The 17,707-nt window shown below is 43.4% G+C and overlaps 1 protein-coding gene across 2 annotated transcripts in view; it reads right to left on the reverse strand.

The window, feature by feature from the left end:
- Positions 1-1,062: 1,062 nt before the first annotated feature.
- LOC141094311 (oocyte zinc finger protein XlCOF8.4-like) overlaps positions 1,063-17,707 on the reverse strand; it is a 35,398-nt gene continuing 18,753 nt past the window's right edge. The window contains exon 7 of one of the 2 annotated variants that reach the window (XM_073580147.1): positions 1,063-3,028. In XM_073580147.1, the coding sequence (XP_073436248.1) occupies positions 2,094-3,028 (935 nt within the window). In that variant the 3' untranslated portion in view covers positions 1,063-2,093. Of the gene's footprint in view, positions 3,032-17,707 lie in introns of both variants that reach the window. The other variant, XM_073580146.1, reaches the window with a different exon arrangement.

The following is a 17,707-nucleotide window of genomic DNA, read 5'->3' on the forward strand; positions in this document are numbered from 1 at the left end:
ACAATGCTTTCTCATCATGCCGCTGAACAAAAAGTTGAATAACACGCGATCAGAAAGACAGATATAAATAACCATGGTACAGCTGAAAACAAACGTCCTCTTGTCCTGAAAAAAACAAGTCACCGTGCAGCATCATCGGTGAAAAAATTAAAAAGTTATAGCTCGCAGAATAAAGTGATGCAAAAATTATTTTTTATATAAAATTGTCTTTATTGAATAAAAGCGCCAAAACATAAAATTATATAACTGAGGTATCACTGTAACCGTACTGACCCGAAGAGTAAAACCGCTTTATCAATTTTATCGCACGCGGAACAGTGTAAACACACCCCCCAAAAGAAATTCATGAAATGCCGGTTTTTGTTCATTCTGCCTCCCAAAAATCGTAATAAAAAGCAATCAAAAAATGTCACGTGCCCGAAAATGGTACCAATAAAAACGTCAACTCATTCCGCAAAAAATAAGACCTTATATGACTCGGTGGGTCAAAATCTAGAAAAATTATAGTTCTCAAAATGTGGTGATGCAAAAACTATTTTTTGCAATAAGGGTCTTTTAGCGTGTGACAGCTGCCAAACATAAAAACCCGCTATAAAAACCGGCTACAAATAGTAACTCAAACCCCCGTATATCACCCAATTAGTTAAGGAAAATAAAAAAAATATATATTTATTTCCATTTTCCCATTAGGGTTAGGGCTAAAGTTAGGGTTGGGATTAGGAGTGTGTTAGGGTTAGGTTTGTGGCTAAGGTTATGGTTAGGGTTGGGATTAGGGTTAGGGGTGTGTTGGGGTTAGGGTTGGAGTTAGAATTGGGGGTTTCCACTGTTCAGGTACATCAGGGGTTCTCCAAACGCAACATAGCATCTGATCTCAACTCCAGCCAATTCTGCATTGAAAAAGTCAAATGGCGCTCCTTCCCTTCCGAGCTCTGACATACACCAAAACAGTGGTTTACCCCCACATATGGGGTATCAGCAAACTCAGGACAAATTGCACAATAACTATTGGGGTCCAATTTCTTCTGTTTCCCTTGGTAAAATAAAAAATTGGGGGCAAAAATATCATTTTTGTGGAAATGCGTTTATTTTTATGGCTCTACGTTATAAACTTCTGTGAAGCACTTGGGGGATCAAAATTCTCGCCACACACCTAAATAAGTTCCGTGGGGGTCGTTTCCAAAATGGGGTCACTTGTGGGGGGTTTCCAATGTTCAGGCACATCAGGGGCTCTCCAAACATCACATGGTGTCTGATCTCAATTCCAGCCAATTTTGCGTTGAAAAAGTCAAGCGGCCCTCCTTCCCTTCTGAGCTCTAACATGTGCCCTAACAGTGGTTTACTCCCACACATGGGGTATCAGCGTACTCAGGACAAATTGCACACTAACTTTTGGGGTCCAATTTCTCCTGTTACCCTTACTAAAATTAGAAAAATTGAACCTGAAGTAATATTTTTGTGAAAAAGTTAAATGTTTCATCTTTTTAAAAATTCCAAAAATTCCTGTGAAGCACCTGAAGGATTAATAAACTTCTTGAATGTGGTTTTGAGCACCTTGAGGGGTGCAGTTCTTAGAATGGTGTCACTTTTGGGTATTTTCTATCATATAGACCCCTCAAAGTGATATCAAATGTGATGTGGTCTCTAAAAAAAATGGTGCTGTAAAAATGAGAAATCGCTGGTCAACATTTAACCCTTTGTAACAAAAAAAAAAATTTGGTTCCAAAATTGTGCTGATGTAAAGTAAACATGTGGGAAATGTTACTTAAGTATTTTGTGTGCCATATCTCTGTGATTTAAGGGCATGAAAATTCAAAGTTGGAAAATTGCAAAATTTTCATAATTTTCGCCAAATTTCCATTTTTTCACAAATAAACTCAAGTGATATCAATTAAGTTTTACCACTACCATGAAGTACAATATGTCACGAGATAACACTGTCAGAATCACCAGGATCCATGGAAGCATTCCAGAGTTATTGCCTCATAAAGGGACAGTGGTCAGAACTGCAAAAATTGGCCTGGTCATTAACGTGCAAACCACCCTTGGGGGGTATAGAGGTTAACAAATAATTTCCAAGTAAAATATTTCCCATTTTAAGAAAATGAATAAGGTTTCTCCCCTGTGTGACTGCGCTGATGTCTAACAAGACTCTCTTTCCGGTTAAAACATTTCTCACATTCTGAACAGGAAAAAGGCTTCTCCCCTGTGTGAGTTCTCTGGTGCCGAACAAGGTGTGATTTCCCTACAAAACATTTCCCACATTCTGGACATGAAAACGGCTTCTCCCCTGTGTGGGTTCTCTGGTGGTTAACAAGATGTGATATCTGTGCAAAATATTTCCCACATTCTGAACAGGAAAAAGGCTTCTCCCCTGTGTGAGTCCTTTGGTGGTTAACAAAATTTGAATTATGTCTAAAATGTTTCCCACATTCTGAACAGAAAAAAGGCTTCTCCCCTGTATGAGTTCTCTGGTGGTTAACAAAATTTGATCTATGTGCAAAATTCTTCCCACATTCCGAACACGAAAAAGGTTTCTCCTCTGCGTGAATTCTCTGGTGAATAACAAGCTCTGACTTCTGTTTAAAACATTTCCCACATTCTGAACAGGTAAAAGGCTTCTCCCCTGTGTGGGTTCTCTGGTGTCCATCAAGATGTGCTTTCTGTGTAAAATATTTCCCACATTCTGAACAGGAAAAAGGCTTCTCCCCTGTGTGAGTTCTCTGGTGGGTAATAAAATGTGATTTCCATGTAAAACATTTCCCACATTCTGAACAGGAAAATGACTGTGCTTTAGGAGCAGTTTGTTTTTTAAAGCCTCTTTTGTGACTTTGATTTTCCTTCGTAGTTGGAAATGAATAAGAAGACAGGACCCGCTTCATAGGATCAGATGACAGATCTTTGCTGTGAAGGGATGATGGCATATCTGGAGTAATAACATTCAATTCCGCTGTATCTTGTAGGATCTCAAGATCATCAGATTTAAAAATTGAAGATGTCAGCTGTCCCTCAGATCTCCTGGTACAGTCATCTGCTAAGATAAAAAAAAAAAAAGTCAAGGTGCCACCGGTTTTCTTGTATTTTTTTTTTGTGAAATTAAAGATTAAAATAGTAATTAAAATGTGTTAATGCAATGTTTGCAAACATTTCTATATGAAAAAAAATTCTATATTTTTTTAAATATATAATAATTACCACTAGGGGGAGCATTTTCCATTTTAGACCTCAAACAGCTATATGTAAGACTTACCAGCTTTACTGATAGCTCAAAAATTGGGGCAGTAACTGCCGACATCACCATTTCCCTCCCCTTTTTGGTGGTCTAGTATCTCTGGGGCAGAATGAAGAGTAGCATCATAGGGCAGCGCCATTTGTGGGTGACTGCCCTTTGATCTGCTATCACCAGCAGTTACTGCATCAGAAGCACAGCTTGTTTACAGAGGAGCAGAAGACAGTGGGACTCAGCAGCACTGGAGGAAGAGTGAAGACATCTGGTGTGTATGGAGCAGCATTATAGGAGCAGGAGCTGCTAGTGTGACTAATCCCTCAATAAGATAAGGAACTCCAGGTCTGCAGTGAAGGCCAGTATTTGTGGAGGGGGGTGAAAGATATATTTAGGCTGGCTGAGAGAAACTGATGGGAGACAGACATATATAGTATGAGTGAGACACATATGGAGCATGCTGGGGTGAGAGATACACATGGAATAGCAGGGGAGAGAGATGGATATGGAATTGGGGGATTTGATGCGTTTTTGTATCCTGAATAAAGATATATTATTTAACAAAAAAAAAGAATTGTGATGTAATTTCTTGTCCAACCTCCTCTTTTACATTTGTCCAAACCATACTTCATTACACACACAGATAGACAGATAGAGACAGACAGATAGATAAAGCCTGCATTAGGCCGGGGTCACACTTGCGAGAAACTCACACGAGTCTCGCACCTTAATAACCGGCACTGCCGCCAGAGTGTACGACTGCATAGAAATACATGCAGCTGCACACTCTGGTCCCGAGTGCCAGCGGCAGTTCTGGGTATTGAGGTGTGAGGCTCGTGCAAGTTTCTCGCAAGTGTGACACCAGCCTTAAACACAATATCTGTTTAATTTAAGAAAAAAAAAAATTGCGTGGGGCCTAGTGCAATTTTCAAGTCTAGAGCGGGAAAGCCAGCAACTGGCAGCTGATGTTTATAGCCTGGGAAGCGGGTAATACCCATGGAGGTTCCCAGGCTATGAATATCAGCCGCCAGCTGTCTGCATAGCCTTTACTGGCTATTAAAATAGGGGGACCCCCCACAAAAAAAATAAGACGTGGGGTCCCCTATAAATATTAGCCAGAAAGGCTATGCAGACAGCTGTGAGCTGATATTCATAGCCTAGGAAGGGGCCATAGATATTGCCCCCCCCCCGGCTACAAACACCAGCCCGCAGCCGCCCCAGAAATGGCGCTTTTCTAAGATGCACCAATACCGGCACTTAGTCTCTCTCTTCCCACTGCCGTGTAGTGGTGGTATATGGGGTAATAAAGGGTTAATGTCATCTTTGATTGTAAGGTGACATTAAGCCCGGTAAGTAATGGAGAGGCATCAATAAGACACCCATTCATTACTAATCCTACAGTGATTAATTGGTTAAAAAAAGACAGCCAGAAAAGTATTTTAATGAAATAAAGCACTACAGTTTTCCATCTTTTTATTTAATGCCTAATCCATGCAACGCCCTTGATCTCCTGCAAAAGATTTAAAATAATAAACCAACCATATGCTCCTTGTCTGGCATAGTCCAATTAATAAAACGAGTGTCCCACAACAATCTCCCCTGGTTTATTATTTTAATTTTTATTAGGAGAAGAGGACATCAGGGACTAGGTGTTTGGTAATTATGTACTCTATTTTATGTGTTGTATGTGTATATGTATGTAAAGTATGTTCTGTATGTTTTTTTACAACTGAACACATGCATTGTCTGATGGGACTACTTTCCCATCATCGGCAATGCTGTCTGTTATGAATGAGTCACCGAAGGAGGAAAAAACAAAAATACAAGCTAAGTCCAGAAAACCGGAGAGGTTGGTAGCTATCGGATTGCAGACCCCTGATCCTATCCACAACAACTAACAGTAGCCGTGGGGAGTTCCTACGATGCCCTAGACCCCTCGATCACAGCCGGAGAACTAAATAGGCCTAAAGAAAGAAAGGGGAAATCTAAACTGCCCCAGAGCAGACCCCAAAGCAATAAGCAGCCCCCAACATATAATGACGGTGAAGCAAGATGAAAATACGAACACAGATAGAAAGATAGGTTGAGCAAACGATGGGGCCCAAGCTAACTAAAAAGGACAGGATAGAAAAGCCTGCTGTCTGCAATCCGTAAAAAACCCTACCAAAAAATGTCCCAACCGTCTGATAGGAAAAACAGGCCCTGAAGTCGCTAGGACTTCAAAAAGACTATATCAGCACTCAGGTAAATTCTGAAGACAGAGCAAAGAGACAAACTGATCAGAGACAAAAATGGAACTCAGCACACCCCCGACCGGGGATGGCTGAACTCCAAAAAACAAGGTAAACAAAAAAAAAAAACTAATAAGTTCAATAGCAGAGCAAAAACTTATCTTTGAGAATCAGACTGGTCTCCAAGAATCCAGCAGAGAAATCACCAGCGACTCAGAAGGGCGTCGGCTGACTTATATCCAGTCAGAATTTCCTGTTACCCAGTCATCATCTACCAGATCAGGTGTTTGGTAATCAGCCTCACTACCTTCCTTCACCAGAAGAGGGAGTTCATCAGACATCGACGGTGAAGGGGAAAATGAACTCAGAATAGCTGTCACTGTCAGCATTCTTTGCCGGATGGGAGCAGTAGGTCCCATCAGACAATGGCTGCTTACACAGACACGCGCACACACAGACACACAGACCCCGGACACAGTCACCGCCCACACACTCTCCTCCCGATCTGCGTTTCTAGTACCCATATCCACAGCAAATCCACAGATCTTTTTTACACCTGCAGTTTTGCCCGACTCAATGGAAGTCAATGGGTGCAGAAATGCTGCAGATCCGCGAGAACTGACATGCTGCGGGAAAAAAAAAAAACACTGCAAATCTGCACTGATTTTTCCGTAGCATGTGCCCAGCAATTCTTTATTTCACATAGGACAACACTGGTTGGGCACTACCCTGCGGATTTGATGTAATTCCGCCCGTCCAAAAACGCTGCAGATCTGCATATAAATCTGCAACGTGTGCGCATACCCTAAAAATAGTGGGCACTGCAGAATCCCTTAGGGTATGTGCACACGTTGCAGATTTGCCTGTGGAATTTTCTGCAGAGAATCGGCATCTCTTGGCAGATAACGTAGGGCAAACAGCTTGTGGATTGCATGCGGAAATGATGCGGATTTCAATGCGTTTTTGCTGTGCGGATTTGGTGGTAATGAGAGCGCGCTAATATGCCCGACTACAAAAACGCTGCTGCGGATCCGCAAAAAGAATTGACATGCTGCGGAAAAAAAAACGCTGCAAATCTGGGCGGATTTTTATGCAACATGTGCGCAGCAATTCTTAATTTACCTTTGACTAACATTGGCCGTGCACTACACTGCGGATTTGATGCAATTCTGCGCGTCCAAAAACGCTGCGGATCCGCATCAAAATCCGCAGCGTGTGCACATAGCCTTAGGCAATGAAGCTTTTATTTCTGATACAGAAATGTAACAATCTTCCTCAAAGTGTCTTGAACACTTTCTGAATTTGTCGTGTGTCTTCCCAGCATGGACTCTTTCAGCAACTGTGTCAACGTTAGTAAAATGTCCTGTCTGCTGCAGCCACAGTTTCATTCTTTCCATGGAGTATGGAAACACATGCAATAATATTCCTTCAGATGACTTCTTCTTGGTATGACTACCACAATTGTTAACAATGCAACGTGGCATATCTGTTACATTTTTGTAAAAGAATAAATTTCAATAATTATGTCTCTCTCTCCCCCCATCAGTCTCCATGTGTCTCTCACGCCTGCTATTTCATATCCATATCTCTCCCCTGCTATTCCATGTGTATCTCTCTCCCCATTACACTCCATTTGTGTCTCTCTCAGCCACACTATATGTATCTTACCCCCCTCCGTTCTGGCCATTCAATGCAGACCTGGAGTTCCTTCTTATCTTACTAAGGGATGAGTCACAGCTCCTGCCTCCAGCTCTTCTCCTGCTTTTCACTCCTGTCAATCTAGGATCTATTGTGAAGCAGTAATGCTTCTGTTAGCAGATCCTAATGACAGGAGACAAAGCCACAGCCGAGGGCTCCATGAACATGGCAGCAGGACACTCCCACTACTGTGAATTGTGCCCAGCTCACAGCAGTGACAGTTGCCTTAGGGTACCGTTACACTTATCGTTGTCGGGATCTCTGGTGCATCGCTAAGTGGTCGCGAGTGAGCTGCCACACAGGCAGATCTCACCAGCGACATCGCTGGGGTCGGGGGTCACTACTTACCTGTCAGACGCGGCGATCCTGACGTCCACGCGTCACTCGTCGGCACCACAGGAAGTCCCAGCAGGAAGTGCCCGACGAGAAATGGTCCAGGACGTTCTCGCGCGATCAGCGATGGACAGCGGGGGAGCCGGTCGGAGGTAAGTATCAGACATAGCGATATCGCTAGCAATATCGCTGCTACGTCACAAAAACCAGTGACGTTACAGCGATATCGCTATGTGTAACGGGCCCTTTACAATACATAGGGTCGGAGTGACCATGGGGTGCCATATTATGACACCGATTGTGTCCTGCTGCTACTGTGAATCCAAGATGTCACAGTATAACACAAAATATGTGTCAAATGCAATCAAAACTTGGTTATAAGTTCAGCATGTTATGCTGCGTTACATTGATTTATTAATGATCTTCAAATGCGGTACCTTTCCTTTAATAGAATATCCTTGAGTTTTATATTTTTGAACATTTCTACTTAAACTGTCCATAAAAATGGGAAGCCATGTAAAAAACTTTATGAGACAATGACAGTTCACAGTCTAATAGAAAACCTTGCTGGATGAACCAATAGTGTGTGGTGATCAACTCTTTGTTCATTCTGCCTCCCAAATATCGAATAAAAAGAAACCAATCAATGTTATGTAGGCGAAAATAATACCAATTCTCATCTCACAAAAAACAAGTCCCCACTCAGGTCCATCATCTGTCAATGGAAAAACAGAGGTTCCCACACTATTAGTGGCTGAAACGCTGTTAAAAAGCAACAAGGTTTCTATAAACCAATCTTGCAAAATCCGCTCTCACTTCTGAGCCTTGCAGTGTGCTCACACAACATTTAGGATCCCTGTATGTAGCAATATTATAGTGAGAAGAACCCACTTAATTTATGGTGTGTGTCTCCTGGAGCACAATCTGGGCACTATGTGTTGGGTAATAAAATGGCAAATGTGTAATTTTCACTCTCCAACATCCACTGCGTGTTAATTTCCGGAAAGTGGCTGTAGAGTCAAAATATTCACTCCTCCTATAGATTATAACCCTCAGTGAATCTATAACGCTGGGAGCTTCACTCTGTCCGAAGCCTTTATAGACTACGCAGATGTGACGCGCCTGCACAGTCTGGACAGAGTAACGCACCCAGGGATCAGGAGAGTGGCACAGGAGATCACAGTATGCATAAGCACTGAACGCATACCGTGATCTCCGGCACAACACCTTACCGATCCGGTTTTGTCCCGGGGTCTTGCTGGGATGCCAAGAGAGGGTGGGTTGTGGGGCCGGAAATAGCGCATGCCCAGTCCGTGCTTTCCGGCACCATATTGTGGAAGACAATGGTGCCGGAAAGCAAAGACAGCGCCGGCGCCGATTTCGCTGGCACAATCCCGCCCTCTCAGCACAATTTATCGATCCGGTATTGCCACGGGGTCGCGCCGTGATGTCAGGAGAGGGTGGGTTGTGGCGCCAGATCGGGCGTCAACTTCAGCAGCACAATCCCGCCCTCTCCTGACCTCACAGCGAGACTCCGCAGCAATACCAGGATTGGGGGATGAGGAGTACCATGCATACCAGGATAGGGGATGATGGGTACCATGCATACCAAGATTGGGGGGTGAGGGGACCATGCAAACCAGGATTGGGGGGTGAGGGGACCATGCAAACCAGGATTGGGGGTGAGAGGACCATGCATAGCAGGATTGGGGGGGTGAGACCATAAATACCAGGATAGGGATGAGGGAGTACCATGCATACTAGGATAGGGGGGGTGAGGGGACCATGCGTACCAGGATGAGGAATGGGGTCCCATGTATACCATGATTGGGGGTGAGGGATAGCATGCATACCAGGATAGGGGGCTGGGAGGACCATGCATACCAGGAAAGGGGGGGGTGAGAGGACCATGCATACCAGAAAAGGGTGGTGAGAGGACCATGCCTACCAGGATTGGGGATGAGGGGGTACCATGCATACCAGGATTGGGGATGAGGGGGTACCATGCATACCAGGATTGGGGATGAGGGGGAACCATGCATACCAGGATTGGCGGGTGAGGTAGTACCATACATCCATTGATAGGGATGAGGGGGGACCATATATACGAGGATGGGGGGGGGGTGAGGGGATCATGCATACCAGGATTGGGGGGGTGAGGGGACCATGCATACCAGGATTGGGGGGTGAGGGGACAATACATACCAGGATAGGGATGAGGGGGTACCATGTATACCAGGATGAGGAATGGGGTGCCATGCATACCAGGATAGGGTGGAGGGTGAGGGGACCAAACATACCAGAATAGGGATGAGGGGGGGGTCATACATACCAGGATTGGGGAGTGAGGGTTAACATGCATACCAAGAGGGGGGGGGGATGAGGGGCGCCATGCATACCAGGATAGGAGGGGCAGCACATACCAGGATGGGAGACTATATAACAATAAAAATGCATGCCACCCAGCCATAGAACGGGTTCATAGCTAGTTTATTTATAAAATCACTTTATGGGGATTTCAACTATTCTGGTTTTCTGTCATTTAGTTATATTAGGGCTCCTGTATATGGTGTGCCCAATCTCATCTGGGATCTGTTCCTGGTGTCCAGCTGGAGTAATCTGCTCCCTACTTCAGCCGATTGGAAAGTACCACACCCTACTAAAGCTCAAAGCATATGGCTGGAATCTGCCAGATACAGCGTTGTTCTCCTCTGGTTCAGTCCTCTGTGCTCAGCTCGCGGCTTGTGTATTTGTTTCCTGCTGTGACCGTGGCCCGTTACTGACTACTCTTGTGTCTTCTGATTCTGTATTCTGTCCTTCTGGTTCTGACCCAGCTACCTGACTATTCTTCTTGCCATCTAATACCACAGAATAGAATGGTCCAAGCCTAGGTGTTCCCGTGCAAGTCCAGATCCATGTAAGGCTGGTATCACATTTTCGTCTGTGTGCGCAGCGTTTCATCTGCATAAATTCGCATGCGTCATGTGTAACTATTTTTAGCATGGTGTACGCAGGGGCATGCGTCTTTTTCGGTGTGCGGCAGGGTCCAACGAACGCAACATGTCGCATTTTAGGAAGTGACAAAAATCGGTCAAATATGCGCAGTCATGCGCATGAGTGAGTCAAAAAAATGCATTACTGTCTATGGGAATGTATCCGTACGCAAAGACATGTGTACACATGCGTTCTTCAAAATGAAAAAAGAAATCCCATGAGACACGCCCATTTTTGTCTGAAGTCATATCGAACGCATGCGCATAAACAATGCAAACGCATGCAAAAACGCAGCGTTTTTTGGCGTCATGCGTAAGATGATGCGGATAAAAACGCTAGGTAAACATGCGTTTGCGCTTGATATGCTGCGGACTCAGACGCTAATGTGAACCTAGCCTAAGGGTGTTAAAGGGTGATGAGCAAGGCAATCATTGGAATATGGAAAGCAGAAAAGATCGTGCCAAGCATGTTCATGGTGGACATCTTTTGAGCTCCCAGGTGACCCAATACATTGTGTCTGCAAACTAATCCAGTTAGATCTTTATTCAAATAGCTAAATGGCGCTCCTCCCCTTCTGAACACCGCCATGTGCCCAGACAGTAGTGTACAATCGTATATAGGGTATTGTGCGAAGTTGGAAAATCTAATATATAAAGCTTGTGTGTGTGTGTGTGTGTGTGTGTGTGTGTGTGTGTGTGTGTCCGGGATTGGCATCCGCACCGTCGCAGCTACAGCCACAAAATTTGGCACAGTCACACGTCTGGACCCCGAGAGCGTCCTAAGCTATGTGGTGAGGCGAAATTTTAACCCCACGTGTTCCAATTCACCAAACAATTTTGCCCCTATCTACATAATGGGGAAAAAGTGTGTATCAAGCCCCGCCCCTCATTATGTCAAAATTGTTGCCATGGCGATGCTGATGTCATTATAGGTTGCAAGCCCCTCCGCTGATTATGATGTCATAATGGTTGACCATGGGATGGAGGACGTGTCATGGGTATATGGGCACGGGACTATGGGATGGTGGATATGTATGATGGGTATATGGGCACAGGACTATGGGATGGAGGATATGTGTGACGGGTATATGGACACGGGACTATGGGATGGTGGATATGTATGATGGGTATATGGGCACGGGACTATAGGATGGAGGAGAATTATAATTTGTTATAACTAACCACAGTTAGTTACTATGCCCGGGCAACGCCGGGCTCTTCAGCTAGTAATTTATAAGATCCATTTGTTTTCTATTATCCTTTGTGAATAATTCCAAAGTTATCACCACATAAAGTGACACATGTCAGATTTTAAAAAATGGGGCCCGATTAGGAACACAAAACTGGCTGCAGGAAGAGGATAAATCAGAGTATTTTGGACACTAACTACTGTAGTCAAAAACTGTGAGTATAGACAATAACATCTACTGAAATGATCAAACTCCACAGTCTTCATCAGTAATAAATGAGTAACTAGTGGTGAAACCTCTCTGGGGTAATTAGTGTATGATCTCGGTGACTTCACAATCTAAACTATTGTACGGGCCAATATTTTCTATCAGATGACTTTCAAGAAGAAATATTACACATTTAAAGAGATCTGTGTATAATAGTGCAGAGCTGAGATGTCTTAAAGGGAACCTGTCAGCAGGATTGTGCACAGTAACCTACAGACACTGTCAGGTCGGCGCCGTTATACTGATTACAATGATACCTGGTGATGAAATCCGTCTTGTGGTTGTTGTTTAATCTGTATTTGTAGTTTTCAGTTAATGAGATTCTCGTGCTTCAGGGTGGAGCTGTGGGCGGGGCTTTATGTGGTGCTCTGATTACATTTGCATCTGTATTGATCCCTCAGTGACCTGCCCCTCATTTCTACATAATACATATAATAGTGTGAATATTATTGTTGATAATGCCTATAATATTGTAGACATTGTGAGTGCCACGATCTCCACACACTGTCCTTGTCTGCTATGCTACTATTGTGTGGAGGCTGTCAGTCTGTTTTGGTTGTGATGGTTTTGTGCTGCAAACATCTGTGTTCACTTCCCTTGATTAGGCTTCTACTTCCAGTGTCAATTGTACACTTGCTGCTGCCTATGTAAGACTGATCCCTCTGTGCCTGACCCAGCCTGACTTTATTCCCTTCCTGGACTTAGACTCTTTGCCTGTGACCTGACTCCTCTTTTGCCTGCTCAATGTAAACCGTGTCTTGTCTTTCTGGTTTTCCCCGATTCTGGCTGATGGATTGGATTGCATCTCTGCCTACCACATGTTCTACTGCGCCATTTCCTGGACCTGACCTTGGATTGTTTGACCTACCTTTACTTCCAGTAAGTAGTATTATATAAATTAGATTACTATCTGTTATTGTAGTCTCTCTCTCCACTTCTGGAACTAATTATTACTATAGTGCACTGTTCCCCAACTTCAGTCCACAAGAGCAACCAACAGGTCAGGTTTTAAGAATTTCCTTAGTATCACCCAGGTGGTGGAAGTATTCCCTGTGCAGGTGAGCAGATCTCACCTGTGCAATTTTAAGGGAAATCCTGAAAACATGACCTGTTGGTGGCTCTTGAGGACTGGAGTCGGGGGAACACTGCTATAGTGACGCGCATCACATTACGATTGTCCGCTATTTATTTTCTTTTTCCCACCTATGCATCTGTTATGTACTTTGTGTGATCAGGTGGAAAATCTGACCTTGGCGCAACACAAACTGGCATCATCACAGGCTCAGTTACAGGGCCCACAGGCTCAGATTACTGGTACTTTCACTGCCCCTCAGAATCTCTCTCTTCCGACCGCTGCCATGACTTCTGAACCATCTGACGAATCTTTGAGTCCCCTGAACCTGTTGTAGCACTCATGGACAAATTTTCGGGAGAAAACGACCAGTTCAGAATTTTCAAAGAAAGGTGTAAATTATTATTCACCTTGCATCCTCAGTCATCAGGGAATGAGTCACAGCAGGTAGGAATTATAATGTCACTTTTGCGGGGTGGTACTCAGACTTACATGTTTTCCAGTCAGACTTAGGGAAAATGCCTATTTGGAAGTCGTCTTGCTACACTTGTAAGGAGAGCTTTAAACTAGAACAACATGGGAAGGGAAGCAAAAGACCAGAAAAAGCCATACACCTGACAAATGCTATTGAGAACTCTGCTATTACAAGTGGAAAGGAAGAACAAAGACAAAAGAATCTAATTAATAAAAATATTGGAGAAAGAGAAACCAATCACAAACTAAAATGTTTATATACTAATGCACAAAGCATGGGCAACAAACAAGGAGAATTGGAACTACTAACACAGGAAAAGAAATATGATGTCATTGGAATCACTGAAACTTGGTGGGACAATGCACATGATTGGAATACAAGACTAGAAGGATAGAACTTATTTGCAAGAAACAGACTTGATAAACGAGGAGGAGGTGTCGCATTGTATGTTAGAAACGCGTATATCTGCACAGAGATTGAAGCTTCAGAGACTGGGAGTTCTGTGGAAACTGTTTGGGTAAGAATACAAGGACAGAACAATGGAAAGGACACCATTGTAGGCATTTACTACAGGCCACCTGTGCAAGCTGAAGATATGGATGAACTCTTTATGCATCAAATGGCCAAGTTCTCCAAAAAATATGACATAGTTGTCATGGGAGATTTCAACTATCCAGACATTTGTTGGGAATCTCTCTCAGGCAAAACTAACAGGTCAAGGAAATTCTTATCTTCTCTTGCTGACAACTTTATCTTCCAAAAGGTAAGGGAGAAAACAAGGGGAACTGCTACCTTGGATCTAATTCTTATAAACAGGGAGGAAATGGTTGAGGAGGTGAAAGTGGCTGGGACCCTAGGAGGTAGCGACCATGCTATTTTAGAGTTTTGGGTAACTAGAGGAGGAAGACCTGTGAAGACTCAGACGTCAAGGTTAGATTTCAGAAAGGCAGATTTTAAGGGATTCAGAAAGAGAATTGGAGGGATCCAATGGCTGGATATCCTTAAAGACAAAAATGTCCAGGAAGGATGGGAAATCTTGAAAAATGAAATTCTCAAAGCACAATTGTTAACAATTCCGAAAAGAGGGAAGAATAGGAAGCATTTAAGGAAACCAGGATGGATGAACACAGAACTTAAGCACATGCTAAAAAGGAAGAAAAAAATGTTTATAAAATGGAAAGAGGGAGGCATATCTAAAGAAGAATATAATGCTGTCTGCAGAACCTGCAGGGCACAAATCAGATTATTTAAAGCTGAAAATGAATTGAGGCTTGCAAGAGATGTCAAAAGCAATAATAAAGGATTTTGGGGCCATGTTAAAAGTAAAAGAAAAGTCAAAGATGCTATAGGATTTTTACAGGATGAAAATGATGAAATGCTAAGACAGGATGTTGAGAAGGCCAAACTTTTAAATTCCTATTTTGCATCTGTTTTCTCTCAGAAAGGAAATGTAACATCAACTGTTCTTCACTGTCCTATTAAGGGAATAGAAGAATCCAGGATATCTATAAACAGAAAGATAGTGAGGAAACACTTAGCTTTCCTAAATGAATTCAAGTCTCCAGGTCCAGATGAATTACACCCCAGAGTACTGAAGGAGATAGCAGAAGAAATTTTTGAACCCCTCTCCATAATCTTTGAAAATTCTTGGAGAACAGGAGAAGTCCCAGAAGACTGGAGAAGAGCAAATGTTGTTCCTATCTTCAAAAAGGGGAAGAAGGTGGACCCAGGCAACTATAGGCCGGTGAGTCTGACTTCTATACCAGGAAAGATCTTTGAACAAATTATTAAACATGTATGTCAGTACCTGGATAAGAATGAAGTGATTAAATAGAGTCAGCATGGGTTTGTAACTAACAAGTCATGTCAGACTAACTTAATTTCCTTCTATGACGGAATCACTGATTGGGTGGATCAATGAAATGCTGTAGATATAGTATATCTTGACTTCAGCAAAGCATTTGACAAAGTATCTCATACAATCCTTATTGAAAAAATGACTAAGTATGGAATGGACAAGCCAACTGTTAGGTGGATTCATAACTGGCTTAGCGATTGGACCCAAAGAGTGGTCGTATATGGCTGCACATCCAGTTGGAAGAATGTCTCAAGTGGGGTACCACAGGGCTCTGTCCTGGGCCCTGTATTGTTCAACATCTTTATCAATGATTTAGATGAAGGAATTGAGGGTAAACTGATTAAATTTGCTGATGACACAAAGCTAGGAGGGATAGCTAATACTAGAGAAGAGAGAGAGAGGATTCAAAAAGATATAAATAAACTGGAGAAGTGGGCAGCAACTAAACAGAATGGTTTTTAACAGGGAAAAATGCAAAGTACTACATCTGGGCAATAAAAATGAAAAAAGCATATAGAGAATGGAAGGAATAGGGCTAAGCAACAGCACATGTGAAAAAGACGGGTATACTAATAGATCACAGACTGAATATGAGTCAACAGTGTGATGCAGCAGCAAAAAAGGCAAATGCAATTCTAGGATGTATTAACAGAAGCATACAGTCCAGATCACGTGAAGTCATTATTTCCCTCTACTCCTCTTTGGTCAGACCTCATCTGGAATATTGTGTCCAGTTTTGGGCACCACATTTTAAAAAAAACACATCAACAAACTGGAGCAAGTTCAGAAAAGAGCGACCAGAATGGTGACCGGTCTGCAAACCCTGTCTTATGAGGAAAGGTTGCAGGATTTGGGAATGTTTAGTTTGCAAAAGAGAAGACTGAGAGGAGACTTAATAGCTGTCTACAAATATCTAAAGGGCTGTCACATTGTAGAAGGATCAACTTTATTCTCATTTGCACAAGGAAAGACTAGAAGCAATGGGATGAAACTGAATGGGAGGAGACACAGATTAGATATTAGAAAAAAACTTTTTGACAGTTAGAGTGATCAATGAGTGGAACAAGCTGCCACGAGAAGTGGTGAGTTCTCCTTCAATGGAAGTCTTCAAACAGAGGCTGGACAGACATCTGACTGGGATGATTTAGCGAATCCTACTTTGAGCAGGGGGTTGGACCAGATGGCCCAGGAGGTCCCTTCCAACTCTACGATTCTATGATTCCCTACCCTCTTTTGCACCTGAACGTCTTTCTGTGAATGCCTTTTTTCATGCTTTATGACAGATCTATGATGAACCTGACAGGGTCAAGGTGGAAGAGACAAGGATCATGAACCTGGGGAACCACACAACAGAAGACTATTGTACCGAGTTTTGTCAGTGGTCTACTGAGATCCTGTGGAATGACGCAGCTCTCAGATACCAATTCCTCAGGGGTCTTTTGGAGTCTCTAAAGCAGGGTTCCCCAACTCCAGTCCTCAAGGCCCACCAACAGATCATGTTTTCAGGATATCCTTAGTATTGCTCAGGTGATAATTGCTTCACCTGTGCAATACAAAGGAAATCCTGAAAACATGATCTGTTGGTGGGCCTTGAGGACTGGCATTGGAGAACCCTGGTTGTTTGTTGTAGGCCATGACTCAGGCTATCTGCATGGATTGGAGGATGTGGGAGAGACGCGAGGTTCAACAAGAGATTCCATTTTGTCCAATTGGCCTGGTTGGTTTACCTGAGATGGAACCTATGGATGTTGGTGCTGCCAGCTCAAGGATTAATGAGAGGAGACGCCGTCGGGAACTTGGACTTTGTCTCTATTGTGGCCTAGCTGGATATTGCTTAGCACGACCTGCAGCAAACAAGCCCTCGGGAAACACCTAAGTCTGGGTTATTGTCGAGGAGATATTAGTTTTCGATACTAGTGATAGGACTCGCAAGTATGAGGACCCTTGACGTTGGGTTGCGAGCTTATCTATTTTGGCCAAAACATTAACCAATACCTCATTTAAAATGTATTTATTATATGCATTGTTTTTTAGCACTTTTTATTATATCATTTTTTGCAGGATGCAGCTAGGCCTCTTTTTGTTGGCTTGGTTCATTAGGGCGTCTATCCCTGTGTGGTGCATACTATAGTGCTGGGCAGCCCGCTGGATAATACTATGGGCAGCATTAATAGGCTGCAAGCCAGACACATTGCATCACACTTACCTGTGTCACTGGCGTCCTACGCAATTGTGAGCGATGGCCAGGGCTGCAGTCGTGGCCACTAACATCTGTAACAGTGTGCCCTGGCCTCCCATCACATAAACACACTGCCCATCATCCTGCATACCTGCAGCATCTTCTTCTGTTCCATCAGGGACCTCAGTACA

Source organism: Dendrobates tinctorius, unplaced genomic scaffold (assembly GCF_039654945.1).
Source record: "Dendrobates tinctorius isolate UK_male_01 unplaced genomic scaffold, ASM3965494v1 ptg000063l, whole genome shotgun sequence".
NCBI lineage: Eukaryota > Metazoa > Chordata > Amphibia > Anura > Dendrobatidae > Dendrobates > Dendrobates tinctorius.